Source organism: Myiozetetes cayanensis, unplaced genomic scaffold (genome assembly GCF_022539395.1).
Source record: "Myiozetetes cayanensis isolate MyiCay16 unplaced genomic scaffold, myiCay2020 scf9, whole genome shotgun sequence".
In the NCBI taxonomy this organism is placed as follows: domain Eukaryota; kingdom Metazoa; phylum Chordata; class Aves; order Passeriformes; family Tyrannidae; genus Myiozetetes; species Myiozetetes cayanensis.
This window is the reverse complement of record NW_026088185.1, coordinates 1,814,400-1,832,451: the sequence shown is the minus strand read 5'-3', so window position 1 is coordinate 1,832,451 and position 18,052 is coordinate 1,814,400. Positions and strand designations below refer to the sequence as shown.

At 51.9% G+C, this 18,052-nt stretch overlaps 1 protein-coding gene across 26 annotated transcripts in view; it reads right to left on the bottom strand.

Annotated features, from left to right (window-relative positions):
• PCBP3 (poly(rC) binding protein 3) overlaps nt 1-18,052 on the bottom strand; it is a 54,398-nt gene that overhangs the window by 22,927 nt on the left and 13,419 nt on the right. For 18 of the 26 annotated variants that reach the window (XM_050339393.1, XM_050339392.1, XM_050339394.1 and 15 more), the window contains exons 5-11: nt 15,665-15,758; nt 4,072-4,209; nt 3,764-3,787; nt 2,934-2,966; nt 2,243-2,359; nt 1,374-1,505; nt 1,008-1,136 (exon numbers count right to left, since the gene is read on the bottom strand). In XM_050339393.1, the coding sequence (XP_050195350.1) occupies nt 1,008-1,136; nt 1,374-1,505; nt 2,243-2,359; nt 2,934-2,966; nt 3,764-3,787; nt 4,072-4,140 (504 nt within the window). In that variant the 5' untranslated portion in view covers nt 4,141-4,209; nt 15,665-15,758. Of the gene's footprint in view, nt 1-986; nt 1,137-1,373; nt 1,506-2,242; nt 2,360-2,933; nt 2,967-3,763; nt 3,788-4,071; nt 4,210-15,664; nt 15,759-18,052 lie in introns of all 26 variants that reach the window. The other 8 variants (XM_050339376.1, XM_050339374.1, XM_050339377.1 and 5 more) reach the window with 2 other exon arrangements.

The following is an 18,052-nucleotide window of genomic DNA, read 5'->3' as shown; positions in this document are numbered from 1 at the left end:
AGCAGTGTGGCAGCCTGAGCCAGCCGTGATGGGTAACGTGTCTCCCGGCTGTTCTCCCTGGGCTGTGCTGCTGCCAAGCTGAAGGTGCTTTAATTTGGCTTTGCTTTGCCCCCCACCGAGCCTTGCCATCCCCATCTGAAGCTTTTCCAGCGGGAAACGTGTTCCTCCCTACGGGCTGTGCAGCCAGGCAAAGGGGCCTGACGCTGGTCCCTGCTTTGTCTGTCTCTGGGAGGCACCGGGAGCAGAGGGTGCAAACATCCTGTGTCCAGAGGGCTTTCCTCCTGGAGCTTCTCCCATCTGAGGTGGCAGGTGTGGATGTGGGACCTCTGGCTGTGGTAATCTCCAGCAATAAGCCACTGGTATAGCAGCATCCCTCCAGGACAGAAATCTTCAAGCTCTGCTTGTCAGCACCTATCCCTGAAAATGGCACCTTGGACGTACATCCCTGTGCCCTACAGTCCCTGCTCTGCACCACCCTTCCTCACTACCATTCCCATGTGCCTCACTGGAGCTCAGCTTTGTGTTCCCAGCTCCCCCAGCACAAGGGATGCACTGGCCTCCTCCTCCTTCTCCTGATTGTTGTCCTTGTGGAGCACTGAGACCCCCGTGCAGAGGAGACCAGGTGCTTGGAGGAGGGGCTGCATCCCCCTTCTCCTTCCCACGGCACCCTGGATGCTGCTGGCACACCAGGCTAGGCTGTCCCAGCCCGCCTGGCACCCCTCTCTCCTCCAGCCACCCTCTGCTCCAACACAAACCATCTCCTTCAGGGCACCCGACCAGGCAGGCTTCCAGTGTGTGAGACTCCAGGAACAACGGACAATGGTGGGGAAAAAACACTTGGGTGGGTTTCCAACGGAGGTACCAGGAAATGAGAGTGGTCCAACAACGCGTGGTGAAGGGGACGAGAGACACGCTCCACAGCTCCCAGTGCTGTTGTGGTGCCAGCTGGGATTTTTTTTTTGTTTTGTTTTCCTTATGTACTTTACCCCCTTTGTTACAGACTGTACCTCCAGCATCACCACACAGATCTGTTTGACACACTGGATAATTGCGTCGGGTGTCCCCGAGATTGTCACCGCCCGCTCCGTGGAGTTGGGCAGCATGTCCCCCGCCACTTGGACCTGGGCACCTGTTGACTGGAGACAGAAAGAGAGAAAGAACAAATCCCACAGCTGGAAATGCCTTTGCCTCGCAGACAGCTCCAGCTCCGATGCCACGCGCCCCCCAAGAACCGCGCTGCCCCACGCACGGCATCCCACGGGATGCTGCTCCCACAGCATAAGGATTCCCTTTCCCAAGGCAGCTCCCCCCGGGTCGTGGGTCAGCCCCGAGGACGTGCAGTAGTGAAATGGCTTCATTGGAGTCTGACTCACCTCTCTGATCTCCTTGATCTTGGAGCCTCCCTTGCCGATCAGCGAGCCGCACTGACTCGCCGGCACCACCAGCCTCAGCGTCACCGGGGGTTTGCTGGTGGCGGTGCTGTTGCTCATGGAGTTGGTTATGTCCTTGGGGAGGGAGAGTGCAGCATGTGAGCCCCCTTGGAACCCGGCCAGACCCCAACCCAAGTGCCCCGGGCCAGAGGGGAGGGGTCACTGCACCTCTGCATCACTGCACCCCCCCGCAGTTAATTAGCTGTGGGACCTCCGTGACAGTTCACTGAATCACAGAATCATGGGATCGTTAAGGCTGGAAAAACCCTCCCAAGATCAGTGAGTCCAACCATTAACCCAGCACTGCCAAGCCCAGCAGTTATCCATGTCCCCAGGTGCCACATCCACACACCTTTTGAACGCTTGCAGGGATGGTGACTCCACCACTGCCCTGGGCAGCCTGTTCCAATGCCTGACCACCCTTCCAGTGAGGAATTTCCCTAATATCCAACCTAAACCTGGTTGCCTGGTGCAACTTGAGGCCTTTTTCTCTGGTCCCATCACTTGTTACTTGGGAGTAGAGACTGACCCCTTCCTGATTACACCCTCCTGTCGGGAAGTTGTAGAGAGCAAGAAAGTCCCCCCTGAGCCTCCTTTTCTGCAGGATGAGCCCTCCCCAGCTCCCTGAGCTGCTCCTCAGACCTGTGCTCAGTTCTTGCCTAGTTAGAGATGCCTGGAAGGTTCTGTGCCGAGGCCAGGTCCCAGTTAAGCAGGTCCCAGTTAAGCAGGTCCAGCCAGGCATACACAGGTTGGAGGTCCCCAGGCCCATCTGCACCACAGAACCCAGCTGTGGGATGGCTCCCATTTCTCACCTCCTCGAATTTGTAGGCGATCATGGCGAAAGCCTTGAAGATGGCATCGGTGGGGCCGGTGATGGTCACAATCCGCTCGGGACAGTTTCCCTCTGAGATGTTGATCCTTGCCCCGCTCTGGAAAGAGAGGAGCAGTCCTGGAATAGCCACAGCCAAGCACCCGGGTCGGGTCCTCTCTCACTCAACCTGATTCCTGGTCATCACCTGTCCCAGCCTGTCCCATCTAACCTTCCAAACTCCCACCCCTCGTCTGTGGTGACTCCAGTACTGTCTTATTCCAGCCCTCAGAAAGGGTTTCCAATCTTTTACTGTAATGGAAACCCACAGGATCGAGGTAAGACCAGCTCGTGGGGTTCACTGCTTGTGAAAAGATGGGTGCTGCTCACTGCCCTGATAACTTCCCGGGAGCTGCAGACATGAAGACTTCAGACAAACCCAAAGCATCTTACGAGTGACTTAATTTCAGTGTTTCATTAGGAGCAAATTCTTGGCTCTGGAAGATTCCCTTTTAATTGTGATAGGAGCTTATTGGAGTGTGGAGGGAGGAATGCGGTCCAAAGAGCTCTGGGGACAGCCGGCTTGCTTGTCCTGACCCTGGGGATTACTGCACGTATTGCACAGGGCAATGTACAGCTCTGGCCACTCTGCTCTCCCTTTGTCCTGTAAATCAGTCACAGAGCAGGTCACTCACCTCCTCACGCATCTTCTTCACAGTCTCTCCTTTCTGAAATAAGAACAAAAAAAAAAAACAGGCGATGACTGAAAATTCAAGACTTCCACCTTCAAAACAGCCCTTCCAAACATTCACCTCCCTGAAACACGGCAACATGTAGGCAGAAACATGGGCAGCTCAGTGATGCCCAGCCCTGCTTCCCTACATGATGGTCAGCTGAGGAGATGAGTGTGTAAGGCATCAAAGATATATATAATATATATATATATATATACAGATTCACAACTGGGATTAATTATAGAGTTGGACAGGCTAATGGAAAAATAAGGCACAAGCATATAGGGAAAATATGTTTATGCTGCAAATCTTTGCACCTGTAAACCTGCCTTTTAAAACCACCCCCAAAAAAAACCCCTAATCCCATATAGCCAGGGCTTTCCAAACCACCATGACAAGCACCAGAGAGCAGAGCACCTCGGGAAGCTTTTCTGCCCAGGGTAAATGGAGTCCTGTGGCTTCCATTTAAATTACATTTTAAATGGGCCTGTGTGACATTTGTATTACCTGTTAATGAAGCTGTTTGATTAAAACATCATCAGAGCAACATGACTGCAGACTCCCAGTCGTCACCCCAGGGGAAGCAGCTGGGAGCAGCGCTGGGGAGGTTTGGTGGTTGGTGGGGTTTTTAGGGCAGTGGTCTCTGATGCCTGTTGTGGGTGTCTCAGAATTTCTGGTTCACAAATGCAGCAACCAAACTTTTCAGCACAGCACAGGGAAGAGGTGACTGGCACCTACCACACCACAGGCACAGGCAACAGCAGTAAAGCTGCATTAAAAGACATCCTTACCTTCCCAATGATGCTTCCGACTTCCTACACCAAAAAAAAAAGGCCAAAAACAAAGGAATTGAGTTAGAAAATGTTAGAAGAAGTTAGATGACAGTCCAGCCCACCCTCACAATGAAGAATAGACCTGGCAGACACCATCCCCAGCAGAAGAACAGGGGTAGGGGGCAGGTATGAGAGGAACCAGGAGCACCACGCCACCCTCCCCGTCGGCAGGAGGGCAGCTATTCCCGGGGCTGGGATGCTCCGTGGGGCTGGACGAGGTGGGAGAGGGATCTGTGGGGAAACCCCCTCTCTGGGCAGCCCCTTACCTTGCCGTGCATCAGCAGTCGGATGGTGAGGGTGACGTTCAGGCCGCCTTCGGAGACCTTGGACTCCATTTCCTACCGGGGGGCCGGGAGAGGTGCAATAGCTGGGAGGGCACAGAGACAGCACCACGGCCGTATCACCTGGGCACAGAGAGGGGAGAGGTTTGCTCTTAAAGCAGGCAGCTTGGGATGGAGCCTGCAGAGCGGCAGAGCACGGGAGCAAAGGCTCCAGTGTCCCAAAAAGGCAACTGTGGATGAAGGACCAGGGCGTCGGATGAGCAGCCTGGCCACACACCAGTGGCTGAACTGGGACTTTAAAAGGCACACAGCACCCAGCTAGCAAAGCAAAATTCACCATTTCCAGCACGAACAGTTTTTCAGTAGCTGGGAATTATCCATCTGACTCCAGGAGGGCAGAACGGGGAGGAATGGAACTAGCATCCCAGCTGCCACACATCCTGACCTGCGAGCTCCCCAGCTGGGCACTGTGTGGACCACGCCACTTCCAGTCATTTATATTACATGTACCTAATGAAACCATGTTCCTTTCTTTTCCCATTCTCTCCCTCTTTCCTCCTCTGCCCTCTAGGGGGGCCACCTACGTTTTGAAGGCAAAGGGGGGAAAAAAAATAAATCACAGAACGGTAACAAATCCTTCATTTTTCATTCCTGATGGCTCTTTAGGAGTATCTCTGCATGAGGACGTGGCATATGAAATGTCCCTGTGCACGGGGAGAGAAGCCCCATCCCAGAGGGAGGTGCCAGCATCCTTCTACGTGCAACACCGAGAGACAGGGAGCAATTCTCGCTCCTGGTATTTAATCCCTCAGTCTGTATCAGATGGGAGATTCTTCATCCTGCCTACAAGCATCTGGCATTTCCCTTTCCTCAGACAGGGGACTTACGTGACCAAAAAAAAAAAAAAAAAAGGGAGATAAACCAGTTCTCAAGTATTGCTTTAATGCAAGTCAGGATGAATAAACAACAGCAATGCACAAACCATGGCTGGGAAACGGGTTTTGATGCAAAACCTCTTTCTAGAGGTTATTATGAAACCTAAAATGGATAAAACCACGTGGTTTGCAGGGAGATGGCATTCCCTAAAGCTAAAGGACACCAGCTCCCTGGGAATGAGGTTGCTTGTGACCTATGTGTAAACACAGATCTTGAGGCTGCTGGATGTTACAAATGAAAAAAAAAAAGGGATGAAATCCTCACAAGAAGGATAAGAAATGAAATGTGTTGGACACTGTAACAGGATCACTGAAGAGGTTGCCCAGGGAAGTTGTGGATTCCTCATCCCTGGAAGTGTTCAGGGGCAGGTTGGACGGGGCTTGGAGCAACCTGGGCTAGTGGAAGGTGTCCCTGACCATGTGTTATAGTTTCACAGCCCATTCCCAACTCTCTGATCTCTTCCTCAGAAATATTCTCCTCCCCACCCTTATCAGTACCTTTTGGCTTGACATAGAATCATACAATAATGGAATGGGTTGGGTTGGAAGGAACCTTAGAGATTATTTCATAACAGCTCCCTGCCATGGGCAGGGACACCTTCCACCAGCCCAGCTTGCTCCAAGCCCCATCCAACCTGGCCCTGAACACTTCCAGGGATGAGGAATCCACAGTTTCTCTGGGCAACCTGTGCCAGGACCTCACCACCCTTAGAGCCGAGAATTCCTTCCTAAAATCTAATCCAATCCTACCCTCTTTCAGTTTAAAGCCTTTCCCCCTTGTCCCTTCACAGGGTAGTGTGTCTGCCATCCCTGGCTCCACATCCCTGGCAGGAGGAGCCCTGCATCAAGGCCGTTATGTAAATGCTTCCAACTGATTGAAAAAGTGGGTCATGTGTTAGCCAAACGCTCCTGGCTTTAAGATTTATCAGCATTATTAAATTAAGCACGCTTCACGCTCCGGCGAGCGGGAAAGCTGCACTGGCCTTTTCTTAATCATAGCGTAGTGAAAGGTAAGTGTTTTACAGGGGGCTCCAGGAGCTCGAAGGACGAGAATCAATAGAGCCGAAACCGGGGAAACAATAGAGCCGGAGCATTTACTCCGGGAGCCTGCCCTCCCTCCGCAGCCCTCATTCTTCGGGGACAAAGGGCTGGGGAAAAACTCCGAGCGTTTCAGAGCACTCCCTGCCTGGAGAGACAGAGAGAGAGACCCATCTCGGACCCTTCCTCTTGGCTGCCATATTCCACCTCTTTCACAGCAGCTCTGAAATGGCTCCTTTGTCCAGCCACTTGACAGCCCTGGGGACACCATTACATCCAGCCTGATGGAGAGAGTAGATGCAGGGCCCAGCTCCAACCCAGCCAGAAGCAGGTGCAACCACGCAGAGGTCACGGATGTGGAATGAGGAAGCAGAAGCGTCGAGTTCGGCCCCGAAAGGGAAGCTGCACGGTGAGCTAAGCCAGGCCCTGCCAAGCATCACACCTGGGCAACCACAGGCGGAGGACTGGAGGGAACACCCTCCTTCCAGGCATGGAGAGCAGCCTGAAGTCTTTGCACCTCAGCAAGGGGAGATCTGCCCTTAAAACAACGCCCTTCCAAAGGGTGATCCCACTCCACAATGAGTAGGCCCCTTTTAATGGCACCTGCCCTTGTGAGAGTGCCTGGAGAAGATGCCATCAGTTCTAAGAGCCAACCATCTGGAGCATCCTCGGTTTGGGGTTAAATATATTAAATTCTCAGAAATTTCCTTAATCTATTAAGAATTCCCTATGTCAGAAAAAGCAGCTCTGGCGCCAGTGATCAAGGAAGAGGAAGGAAAATGGAAACCCAGAACAGCAGGAAGACTCCTCTTTCCCACATGAAAACACACACACTACCATTTTCCTCCTTTCCTATTTTTTAGAGGTTGGAGCAATTGCCTAAGCTGGCACTCTTGTATTTATGCTTGTTGATACCTCACAAATACTGACACTTTCCTAAAATTTGAGCAAAAGCTTCTGACTAGGGGAAATCTGAATTCTGTGTGTTAAATTAATTCAATAACACGATCATCTCCTAGACAGGAGATGGCACACAAAGCAGAGTAGGAGGAGGGAAATGGAGCTCTGGGGTGGACTTTGTTCTCCAGCCTGGTTGCCACACAGGAGCTGGAAAAAATGGACGCTGGAATCATGCCCCTGATATCCTATCAGGAATGCTAGCCCTGACAGCATGGGGCTCAGCTGAGCTCCAGCAGGGGTTGGCTCCATGCTTACTGAAGCCAGTCCTCATCCTCCTCCTCCTCTTCCTCCTCCCATGCACTGCTGGGGCTCCCTGGGTGCATGAGACACGTGTGAGAGAAAATCTGCTTCATACAGGTATTCCTTTGGGGGCACTGCAATGTTTTGTTCAAGCTGTCTGAGAACAGAGAGGACAACTGGGTGCAAAGATGTCCCACCAGCATAACCCACCCCCTCCCTGGAAGGTCTGGGTGGAAAGTTCCCAGGCTCTGCCAAGCAAACTCAGAGGAGAAGTCTCCATCACCCCCAGAAAAATCACACTTTCTTCACAAGTGCATCACAGGACCACAGAATGGCCTGGCCTGGAAGGGACCTTAAAGCTCATCCCATTCCACTCCCTGCCATGGGCAGGGACACCTTCCACTATCCCAGGTTGCTCCAAGCCCCATCCAACCCGGCCTTGGAAACTTCCAGGAATGGGGCAGCCACAGCTGTTTTTGGTAAATGTAGGTGGATAAACTCCAACACCTCGGAGCCCTGTTGACCAAGAACCCTTGGTGACCTGTGCAGGTGAAGACCACAGTGGCCACAGCACTGGTCAACAGGGGGGTGCTGTGCCACCTGCCCAGAGGATAACTCCCGAGACCCTCCCTCTGGAGCATCCCACTGCTCAGAGGCAATGCCACCCTGGAAAATACCCAACACACCTCCCAGGCTCTGTGTGTTCCAGAAGCCCCATCAGCACAGGAGCGGTACAGACAACCTGAGAAAACCCCAACATCCTCCAGCACACTGTGACACAGCACAGCCCAGATTTCTAGTGGGGGGCTCACAGAATTTAGTGTTGGGAATTAACATGTGGGACAGAACATCCACCACTCAAGGCAACATTTTTCCTCTGCAAGGGAGGAAATGTTTAGACACCTCTGACCCCTCAACATCACCCTCACAAAACTCCAAAAACCCAGATCTTTCTGATCCTTGGAAAGTGAAAGCTGTATTAAATGCAGTGAAAAGCAAGGGAGGCCAGGAGAGAAGTAGGGGTTTTTTTTCTGACATTTTAGGCTTTCCAGCTTGTTTTCTCTAGGAGGGCTTCCTGCCCACCTGCGTAAGCAGGAGCTTTCTCCCCGCTCATCTCTCCGGCTGACTTGATCCTGCCATTAAGACCTAATCCGGTGGTTTTCAGCGCCGTGTTTCAGCGGCTGAGAAGCACAGCCAGGCAGCCAGCTCGGGATTATGAGGATGGCACAGTCTGGCCAGGTCAGGACGGGGGTGGAAGGAGGAAAAAAAAAAAAAAATACAGGCAGAAGACCCAGTTCAAGTATTCTCTTAAAGCAAACAGAAACGCATCAGACAGAGCTGTGAGAGGGCAGTAGAATCACACACACACGAGTGACACCAAATACCACTCTGGAATAAAGCCACAATTCCAGCTGCTGCCATTTTCTGCACCTGTGGCCACTGTGGTTGACCTTTCCTCCTCTTTACTCTCCAGTTTCGGTGGAAATGTTTTAGATATCCCTAACCAAAAAGAGACAAAAAGATGCTCAGTGTTCTCTTAGTACATCATCCAGCAGGATATTCCTGCCTCTCACCTGCCTGTGATCTTTTCAAGAATCAAGGGAGACAAATGTCCCTGCTCTGACCCTCAGAGAAGGCATCTCTGCAGGCTCCTTTCTCAGTCCTGCTCCCATTTCCCTGCTCTCTTCCAGCTCAGATCATGGAGTCACAGATTCCTTTAGGTTGGAAAAGACCTCTAAGGTCATTAAGTCTGACCGGTCCCCAGCACTGTCAACTCCACCACTAAACCATGTCCCCAGGTGGCACATCCACACATTTTTGAACAATTCCAGGGATGGTGACTCCACCACTGCCCTGGGCAGCCTGTGCCAGCACTTGGCCACCCTTTCCATGAGGAAATTTTTCCCAATATCAAATCTAAACCTCCCCTGGTGCAACCTGAGGCCATTTCCTCTCGCTCTGAATGTCTCCACTAGCAGGGTGATGCAGAGCTCCAGCACTGTCAAACTGCAGCGGGCTCAGCCACACCCCAGCCAAATGCCCCCAAAGCTGTGCCGAGCCTGCCCTTCCCCTCCAGGAAATTCCCAGCTGTGTTCCGGGTTTTCTCCTTCATCTGGTGCGCCCCACAGGCTTGTCTCAGGTTTCAGTCTCCACCAAGGCAAGCCCAGTCAGAGGAGAACGACTTGTTTTGTCATGCTGGCAGTGCCATTATCACCATCTTTTGTGTAAAGGTCAGTAGATAAAGCTGCAGCTTTTGCTGCGGTGTTGCAAGCAGAGGTCGCACACAGACCAGTGAGGAAAATGCAGTGTAGTAGCAGCAGGCTATTGGATGCCCTTGTGAAAGTCAGGAAACCCTGTCTGGGCTGGTTTCAGGGCTTTCTGACTGTGGGACCCTGAGCAAAACCATCGCCTCAACAAGGTTATTCCAGCCCTGCTCGGAAGAATAACAGGTTGTCACTTCATTTGTTTAGTTTAAGTTGATTTTGGAAGGCTGGGGTGGGCGGGGAGGGGGTGGGAACAACCTGCTTTAATTCAGCCACTTCCAGATCGCCCTGTTGGTAACTTTTGGAACAGTTTGGCGATGAAAATAGTATTTTCAGGGAATGTCAAACTGAGTAAGTGCATCAGAAATCTCCCCCTACGAGGCGATGAGAGCCAGCGCTCTTTGCAGCTGGGTCCATCAGGACTCAGCGACCAAAAGCGTCCTCAGATGTCTGTGAGCCTTTAACAAGACCGTGAGTGCCAAGAAAATAACATTTCCTGGGATAAGGAGCATCACTCTTTCTCCTCTGGTCTGCCAGCAGACTAATGGAGGGATAAAAACAATCCACTACAGTTTTTTTCCTGAAGTACTGGCTGTCCCTCCTTGCCCCAGTCGATATTTTGGAGAGGCTGGGAGCCAGGGCACCCATCAGAGCTGCTGATGGTCAATCAAGGACCAAGCACTGGCTTGGTCTTGGCTCATCCCAGCTGCCCCAGTCCCCTCAGGAAGGCAGAGCCATCAGCACTGCACTGCACCCCAGCCTGGATGTGCCGCGGGGCTCAGCTCTGCAGAGCGGGGCGGGTTCTGCCGCAGCATCCGAGCAATAGGAAAAATTCCCAAACCTGAAACGTCATCGCCTCGCACTGCAGAGACCAGGATGATGACTGCTTCAGTGCCACACTCCATGGCTGCATCCCTGAATGTGCAGCGGGACACGGGGAGCACTGCAAGCGGCGCCACAGAGGGAGCTGAACCAAACCCAGCAGAGAATGGGGAACCCGTGTGATGTGAAGGGATCTGTCGTGCACGAAACCCCTCGAAAATGGCTGGAAAATGCTCCAAAGCCCCCCCGAGACACTGATCAGGGACACTCCAGTCAAACTGCCAGGCGACAACCCATGTGGGGGAAGCTTTTGAAGAGCAGAGCAAGAGGCCAAAATGAGCTTAGCAAGGTGAAAAAAATTCAGATGGGAGCTCTGCAAGGCAAAGCACTGAACTTAACTCTGTGCATTTAAGTGCACAGAAACAGAGGAAATGCCCCCCATCCACCTGAAAGCGGCTGGGAGTGACAAGTTGACTTGCAGGATCTGCAGAAGGAAACCAGGAATGGCAAAGTGGGTTTTCACAGGAGATCCAGCCAGCAGAAAGCAACCCCAGATCCTTGGGGCCAGCAAACACTGCCCCACAGGAAAGAGCTGGAGGAACCAAGGCTCTGCAGGGTGGAGGGATGGTGAGAGACAGGGTCTTGAGTGAGTGGCTTAAGTTGCACTGAAGATCCAGGAAAGGAGCTTCCCCCACAGCCATGTCATCCTGCCAGTGATCCTTGCAAACAAAGCCCATCTCTGTTGGACAACCACACTTAGAACCTTGACACTGAGCCACGGCCAGGGGCAGTCATGCTTCAGGGATGCACCAAATTTAGGGTTTTTCCCCCCCATCCAGCCAAAGGCCAAGGAATGGAACCCAGGAGATGCCACCTCACAGCAGGAGATGCCTCGACAGATGCCCCCAGGGATGCTCTGCCAGGGTGGGGCCTCAGCACCAAAGGACCCATACCACGCCCAGAAGATGCCAGCACAGTTGGAAACATGCCCCAAGGGGTGAGACATGCAAATATCCATCCCCTAAGTGTCAGATTTTCAGATGCCATTTCTTAGGAGAACCCAAAGGACTCCGCAAAAAGGATGCTCACAGCCACGGGTCCACGCTGGATGCTCATAAAGAGGAGAGACCACAGGGAGATGTGTGGACCTCCAGGGACAAGGTGGCTTGTCCTCCAGCAGTCTGAAAATGAGAGATGCAGCACTGCAAAAAGCTCCAGGCACATTCCCAGCATCCTTGCCACTTGGGGGGTAGCTGAGAGGAGAGCCCCCCCTCCAGGGCCCCCAGGAAAGCAGAAAGCACCCACTTTCCAGCACATCCTCTGAAACAGATGAGGAAGCAACCAGGAGCATCTCTCCACAGTGCACAGCAGCAGGCATCCTGCAGCCCCCCTTGATCCATGACCCGCCTCATTCCCCTCCTCCTCCAGAGCCTGCTGGCTGCCCTGGTTTTAATCCCACAGGCAGCATCATCCCAATAATTTCCCTCCATTTTCAATCTACTTCCCTCCATTTTCAATCTACTGAGCTGGGGGCAGTCCACAAATCCCTTCATCCTGAGAGCAAAGCAATCTACTGCTTCATCTCATCCCATCTCCCTGTCTCTAATCCCTGGAAACAGGGATGAGACTTGGAGCACATGGGCTGCCCCGGAGGGGTCTGTCCAGGCGCTGGTGGACAGAAAGACAGGGGGCTGGGGTTGCTCTCATGAATGCCACCCAACTTCTCAAAGCACCTGGGGCACCTAGCCTGATCCAGGGATGGGGCAACAGCTGCCATGCCAGGGACACAGGGGACAGATTGGGTACAGCATCGCCCTGCTGGTCCCATCCATGGAAAACGCGTGAGGGTGACAGGGAAGCCACAACCAACCCAGTCCCACCAATCCCCGCTGGATCCAGTGCTCTGCTCACGCCGTTTCTCCACAGAGCACAAACACACGACTTCCATCCTGGCCATGGGTGCCCTTTGGGAATGGGAAGCTGATGGGAGATGTTGGAAGAGAGACTCTTTTCTCTCCCTGCCTCGGAGAAGCAACCTGGCACTCCAAGAGGATCAGTCGGGGCGCAGACTAACGCCACCCTTCCTTTTCCAAGCATCCATTGGCACAGGGCTGGAGGAGGAGGAAGGGGGGGGTGATCCCACACCGAGGGCCACCACAGCGTCCTGCCTGACACTGTCCCCAGCCAAAAGCACCCCGAGGAGGGGGGTGCAGGGGTGGTGTGTGGCACGGCTGTGTGGTGGCCGTGCCAGCGGAGGAGCCGGGCTGTGCGGTCCCCATCCCACGCTCTGCGGTGGTGCCGCTCCCCGGGTTCGGCTTGGGAGGAGGAGGAGGAGGAGGAGGAGGAGGACGGGGGGCCCTCGGCATCCGGGGGTGGATCGCTGCTGTGCTGCGCTCAGGCTCTGACAGCAGGCTCCAAAACTGTCACTCCCGATCTGTTTTCACTTCAGCTAAACCTCAGCCCCGATTAAAATCAAGGAGAGCCGCCTTCCCCTCTCCCCTTCTCCCTATGGTAGGTCCTCTGTAACCTCGGGTCTCAACGCGGAGCCAAACCCCGGCGAGGGAACGGGTGAACTGGCTCCGCTGGGGATTGGGGCTGCTCCAGGAGGGGTCACGGCTGCCCCTGTCCCCAAACCTGGCCCTGGCAGCGAGGGCACAGCCACTGCAATGGTTCTATCCCTGTGAGGCTGTGGGTTCCTGCCAAAATCCAGGGGGGATACGCCACTGATGCCACGACCTGCCTCTGCCATGGGCGGTATCCAGGCAGCTCCGACGCTGCATCCACTGGGTAGAGGGGGTCGTGTGCCAGCGGGGTGCACCCACTGCCGACTGCCAGCTCATTCAGCAAAACCCAAACCAAATACAGAAATTAAACCAGATACTTGTGTGTGTGTGTGTGTGATCTCAGCACCGGGATGGATGCATTCAGTGGGAAGCTGGAAGAAAGCTCAATGCCAGGACGGAGATAGCCCTTTACCAACTGCTGAAGCCTTTAAATTTGCTTTCCAACTCAGCTGGCCAAAAAGCAGCTGCAGGGAACTGGCAGACTCATGTCACATGGGCTGTCACCCACCCTCATCCTGCAGGATCGGGGGCCCTCCATGGCAGAGGTTTCTAAACCCACAGGGGTTTAGAACCACCCTCTTGCTTCTCCAAAGGCAGACACAGACTGGAGCCAGGGCTCCAGGTGTTCTGCTGCCAGTGGGATCAAGCTCATCCCAGTGTGCCAGGCATGTGTCCCCACGCCACAGGGAGCCCCACCACCGGCAAGGTGCCCCCTCCGCGTGCCCCACAGCGAACACCCATTTTCCAAGAGGGTACCTGAGGAAAAAAAAATTAAAAATCATCCCCTGAGAAAAGCAATTCCGGAACCACCGAGGCTGGGAGGGAACCAGCATCGCTGGCTGGTACCCAGCGGAGAATCCCACAAGGTGGGGGGTGGGCATCTCCCCGTGCCTGCCCCCTGGTCCCCTCTGCTGCCACCCCAAATGGGTGCTGGTTTGGTCCTCCACTGATCCCGACCACATTCCTCTTTCCCCATCCTACACCCTGAATTCCTGCGGCTTCCCTATGGCATTTTAAACTAATTAAAATAACGTTGAAAGCATTTAAAGCGGGATTTTTTGCCTTCTGCCCTTTTTTTCCCCACTCCAAATGACCTTTTTTTTTTCCTTCGGAAATAAATGTCCTCTTAATTCAGCAAGATTAAAAGAACATCTTTTTATGGTTATTTCCCAAGAAGAAAAATTTGCTAAACACTAAAAATATTTATATAAGTGAATCTACAAAAGGAGGAGGGAAGTCTGAGATTAAGAGCTTCGAAAATATTACCGAATTATTTTGGAATTCTGTATTAAGAGCAAAAACCCCAGCTATTAGGAAAAAATGCCTTTCCTTTTTAATTCAGGGTTGGGTTTCTGTATCAAAATGCAGCCCAGCATCTGTCCTTGCATCTGTCAAAACAAAGGTCAATCATTTTATGGAAACTTAAACACAACGTCCTTGATCCATGGTCTCTTGTTTATTTTTAAGCCAGATGTGACTTCCAGCTAATAAAATCAGATTTTCTAAGATGGTTCACATTCAGATTCCGTTATCCCAGAAAACTCAGGTTATGAGAAAAATACATCCAAGACTATTCTCCCTTTATAAGAATGAGACGATACTTCAGGATGGATTTCAACAGCTTTTAAGTCCTCTATACCCTTTGCAACTAATATTTCATTTTTCTACTTATAAAGGGAAGATGTAACCAAAGAAAACGCAACAGAAACGCGATGGCATCAGGAATTCAGGTTTCCTAAATGGGTAAATGGGAAATGGGAAAATGGGTATCCGAGGGGTATCAGAAAACAAAGCGAGCATCATACTAAAAGGGGTTCCTCTCTACAAATCAGATTTCCCTGGCAAAATGGAAAAATAAAAAAATAATGGGAATAGGATGGGATTAGGAAATGAAACTATTTTTAAGATTAAAAATTAATGGAAGTGGAATGGAATTAAAGATCAAAATATTTAAAAAACATACTGGAAATAGAATGGGATCAAAAATAAAAAGATTAAAATTATGGAAATAGAGTGGGATTAAAAAGTAAAAACACTTTTAAAAAACAATGGAATGAAAGCAGAAGGTAAAAATCAAATGAACCAGAACTGGGGGTTTTATCACGTTGCCAGCCTAAGACATGATTAACATCTCCGTTATATTTCAGTCTCTGTTTCTCGAAGGCAATTCCATTTGTGCCATTCCCACCCAAGCGCATACACAAATGACACTGTCCAAAGCCTGAGTTGTAAATCACCGAATTTAGGAATAGCTGGATACTCTGGTTGAGGCAGAGATGGACTCTTCCCTAAGCAGAATCTTTGGCATTAGCTGCCAGACACAGGTAAAAGGGAACTTGATTAAAACAAAGTATGTACCACGGGAACGAAAATTGTGCGGAACAAACTCGCAACAATATTTTTTTCAAAATTCACCAAAAAAAAAAAAAATATATATATATTTGGCAAAAATAATTTTTCAGTGCCATTTTGCAAATACCTCCCAAAGACAAGACTCGGCGAGCAGTTGCTAACTTAGGGGGGACCCCGCTGCTCCAACGTCTCCCATAATCTCACCTCCCTCCGCCACACACTTAAAATTTCCCCCTACATGAGATTCACTTAAAACCGCTCTCAAGCACCCAAAGCTCTTCCGACCCGCACCGGAGCCCTAGACCCAACTCATCCCGTGGTCCTTCCCTGATTCTCACCGGCAGGAAAAGTTGCCCGCAGCGGGTGGTCTTCCACCCAAGGCGATCTTTTAAAATCTCCTTACCTTCTTCCCCAAAGAGCCGCTCTCGTGCTGATCCGGCGGGAGGGGGGTCCAGACAGATGGCCAGCCTTTTCACGTTTGGAAAGGATGAAAAATGCTACGGGGGGAAAAAAAAAAAAAATCCCAGTGATTTTTTTTTTTTTCTCCTTTTTTTTTTTTCACTCCGCCGTTCGGCGCAGAAGGGCTCCCAACCTCATTGGCCCTGGGAGATCCACCACGTGGCACAGGATGAAGAGCACGTGACCTATTTTCTCCCAAATCCCCGGGTTTGCTGGAAAGGGGGGATGCATTTTGTGGGCTTTGATTTATTTATTTATTTCTATTATTTTATTTATTTTTTTTTTTAAAGGCCACTGAGCAAATCTGGATGCCTCGAGGCGATGAGGGTGAAGTAGCCAACGCTTCCAACGTGAAGGAGGAAGGAGCTCGGCACGAGACGAGCGCCAGTGCACTGCCCTGTGTGCAGGGGAGAAAATTTGGGCACGCTTTATAGGGTGCCTGCCCACCCACTCCAGAGACAGAGCCTCTGGGAGGGAGAGAAGGGCTCTGCTAAACCCTCCATCTCGGAGGCAGCAGCACAGTGGGAAGGACCAGGCTGAAGCCCTGCCTGCACATCCCAGAGTTCAGCTGGCTCCCTGGAGGAAGGATTAAAAGCAGTGGAGGGAGTGTGGCACACTCTGGGTGGCATCTCCTGTCTCCACTGCCCCGTGGCCATGCCAGGCTCAAAGAGCATTTCAGTGTGTCCCCCCCATAAACACTCCCCAAGCCCAGAACACAGCACAATTCTGGGGATGTTCTGCCCCAAAAAGGTCCCTGAGACCTTGCAGAGCAAGGAAAACCAATCCACCATCAGTGCCCAGACATTCAGTCTGGGGAAGGGAAAAGGAACTTCTGAGCCCCAGACTTTCTTGTGTTGTTTTCCACCAAATCTTAAGCCCACAGGTTCACAGCAGTTCAAAGCTGTGCTTTTCTGGCAACCCAAGCCTCCACTTGGCTGTGCCATCCTGCCATGACAGGGATACCTCCTCTGCCAATGGAAAGCTCCAAGTCAATCTACCTCTGGCATCTGCCCTGGGATGTCAGTGATGTCACTTCAGCAGAGCAGCAGCCACCCCATCACCCAAGGGCTCAAGCCCTTCTTATCCAGGGATAACCTCAGTGTCTTGGAGACCCAGCTGAGCTTGGGCTTTGGTGAAACAGCCACGGACACCTCCATCCCTTCTTAGCACTACCACCCTGTCCCAGCTGTTGGTTCTTCCTGCAGATGTTCCCCCTCCACAGCTCTGCACGGGAACAGGAAGGCATCAGGAGCACAGCCCCTAATTCCAGGTTCTTCCCAAAGATGGTCTGCCTCACCATGCTGCTCCCAAAACCACAAGTACAGCCAAAACAAACCCACCCCAAACAGTGCAAAGAAGCGCAGAGTTTCACCCAAATCCCCTCTGGCTCAGAAGGTCACGCTTCTCCAGCTGCCAGCCAGACCACAGGGCATTTAATTCCAACAAATAGAGATTGAGGGAGAACTTTTCCATACTCAGATGCAAACTACAGACACAGCCCAAAGCACTCAGCTTGCTGCTTCCCCTCTCCCACATTTTCCAATGGCCAAGGTGCAAAGGGAGAGAAGAAACCTGAGCAACCTGGTCTAGTTTAGGGTGTCCCTGCCCATGGCAGGGGATTGGAATGGGATCATCTTTAAGGCCCCTTCCAACCCAAAACAGTACACAATTCTGTGATTCCATGACCCACACCCCCCCACCTTCCAGCCCCATCCTCCTTCCCTGGCGATGGATGCCCAGCTAAAGCTGGCTCCCCAGTAATCTTCCCAATAATTATATAATAGAGAGGCAGGCGGATAAATCATTTCAGGCCGCTGTGCCGATAGAAAGCAAGCTGGATTAAAAGATCAGAACGAGCAATACTTAGATTAAAATGGTTTGTTATTTTCAGCTGCTGGGGAGAAAAAAAAAAAAAAGGAAAAAAAATCTGCGGCTAAAGCACGGAAGACGTGAAGGGAAGGCGCATCGCCTTCCTTGCCCCAAAACCCCAAGCTTTTTATGTATTTGCCAAGGCAGATCCTAAGCTTCCAACCTGAAATCAGGCTTTGCTTCCCAATGGGTCAAAAAGACATTTTGGCAGGTTGTATGGCACTTTAGCTAAAGGCCAAGAGCGACGCAGAGGTGCTTCGAGTTATATTTTGCCTGCATCGAGACATCAGACCCCTCAAACCGGGAGAGCTGGTGCACAGCTTGGCAGACAAGGTCACCACCTGCCAAAAAACCTGACTTCTGGCACTTAACAGGCAGCAGCAACACCTTTGCCCTGTCCTGTGCCTGCCTCCCGCGCCCCCGAGCTGATGGCAGGCAGATGCCAGGCTTACCGGCAGCAGAG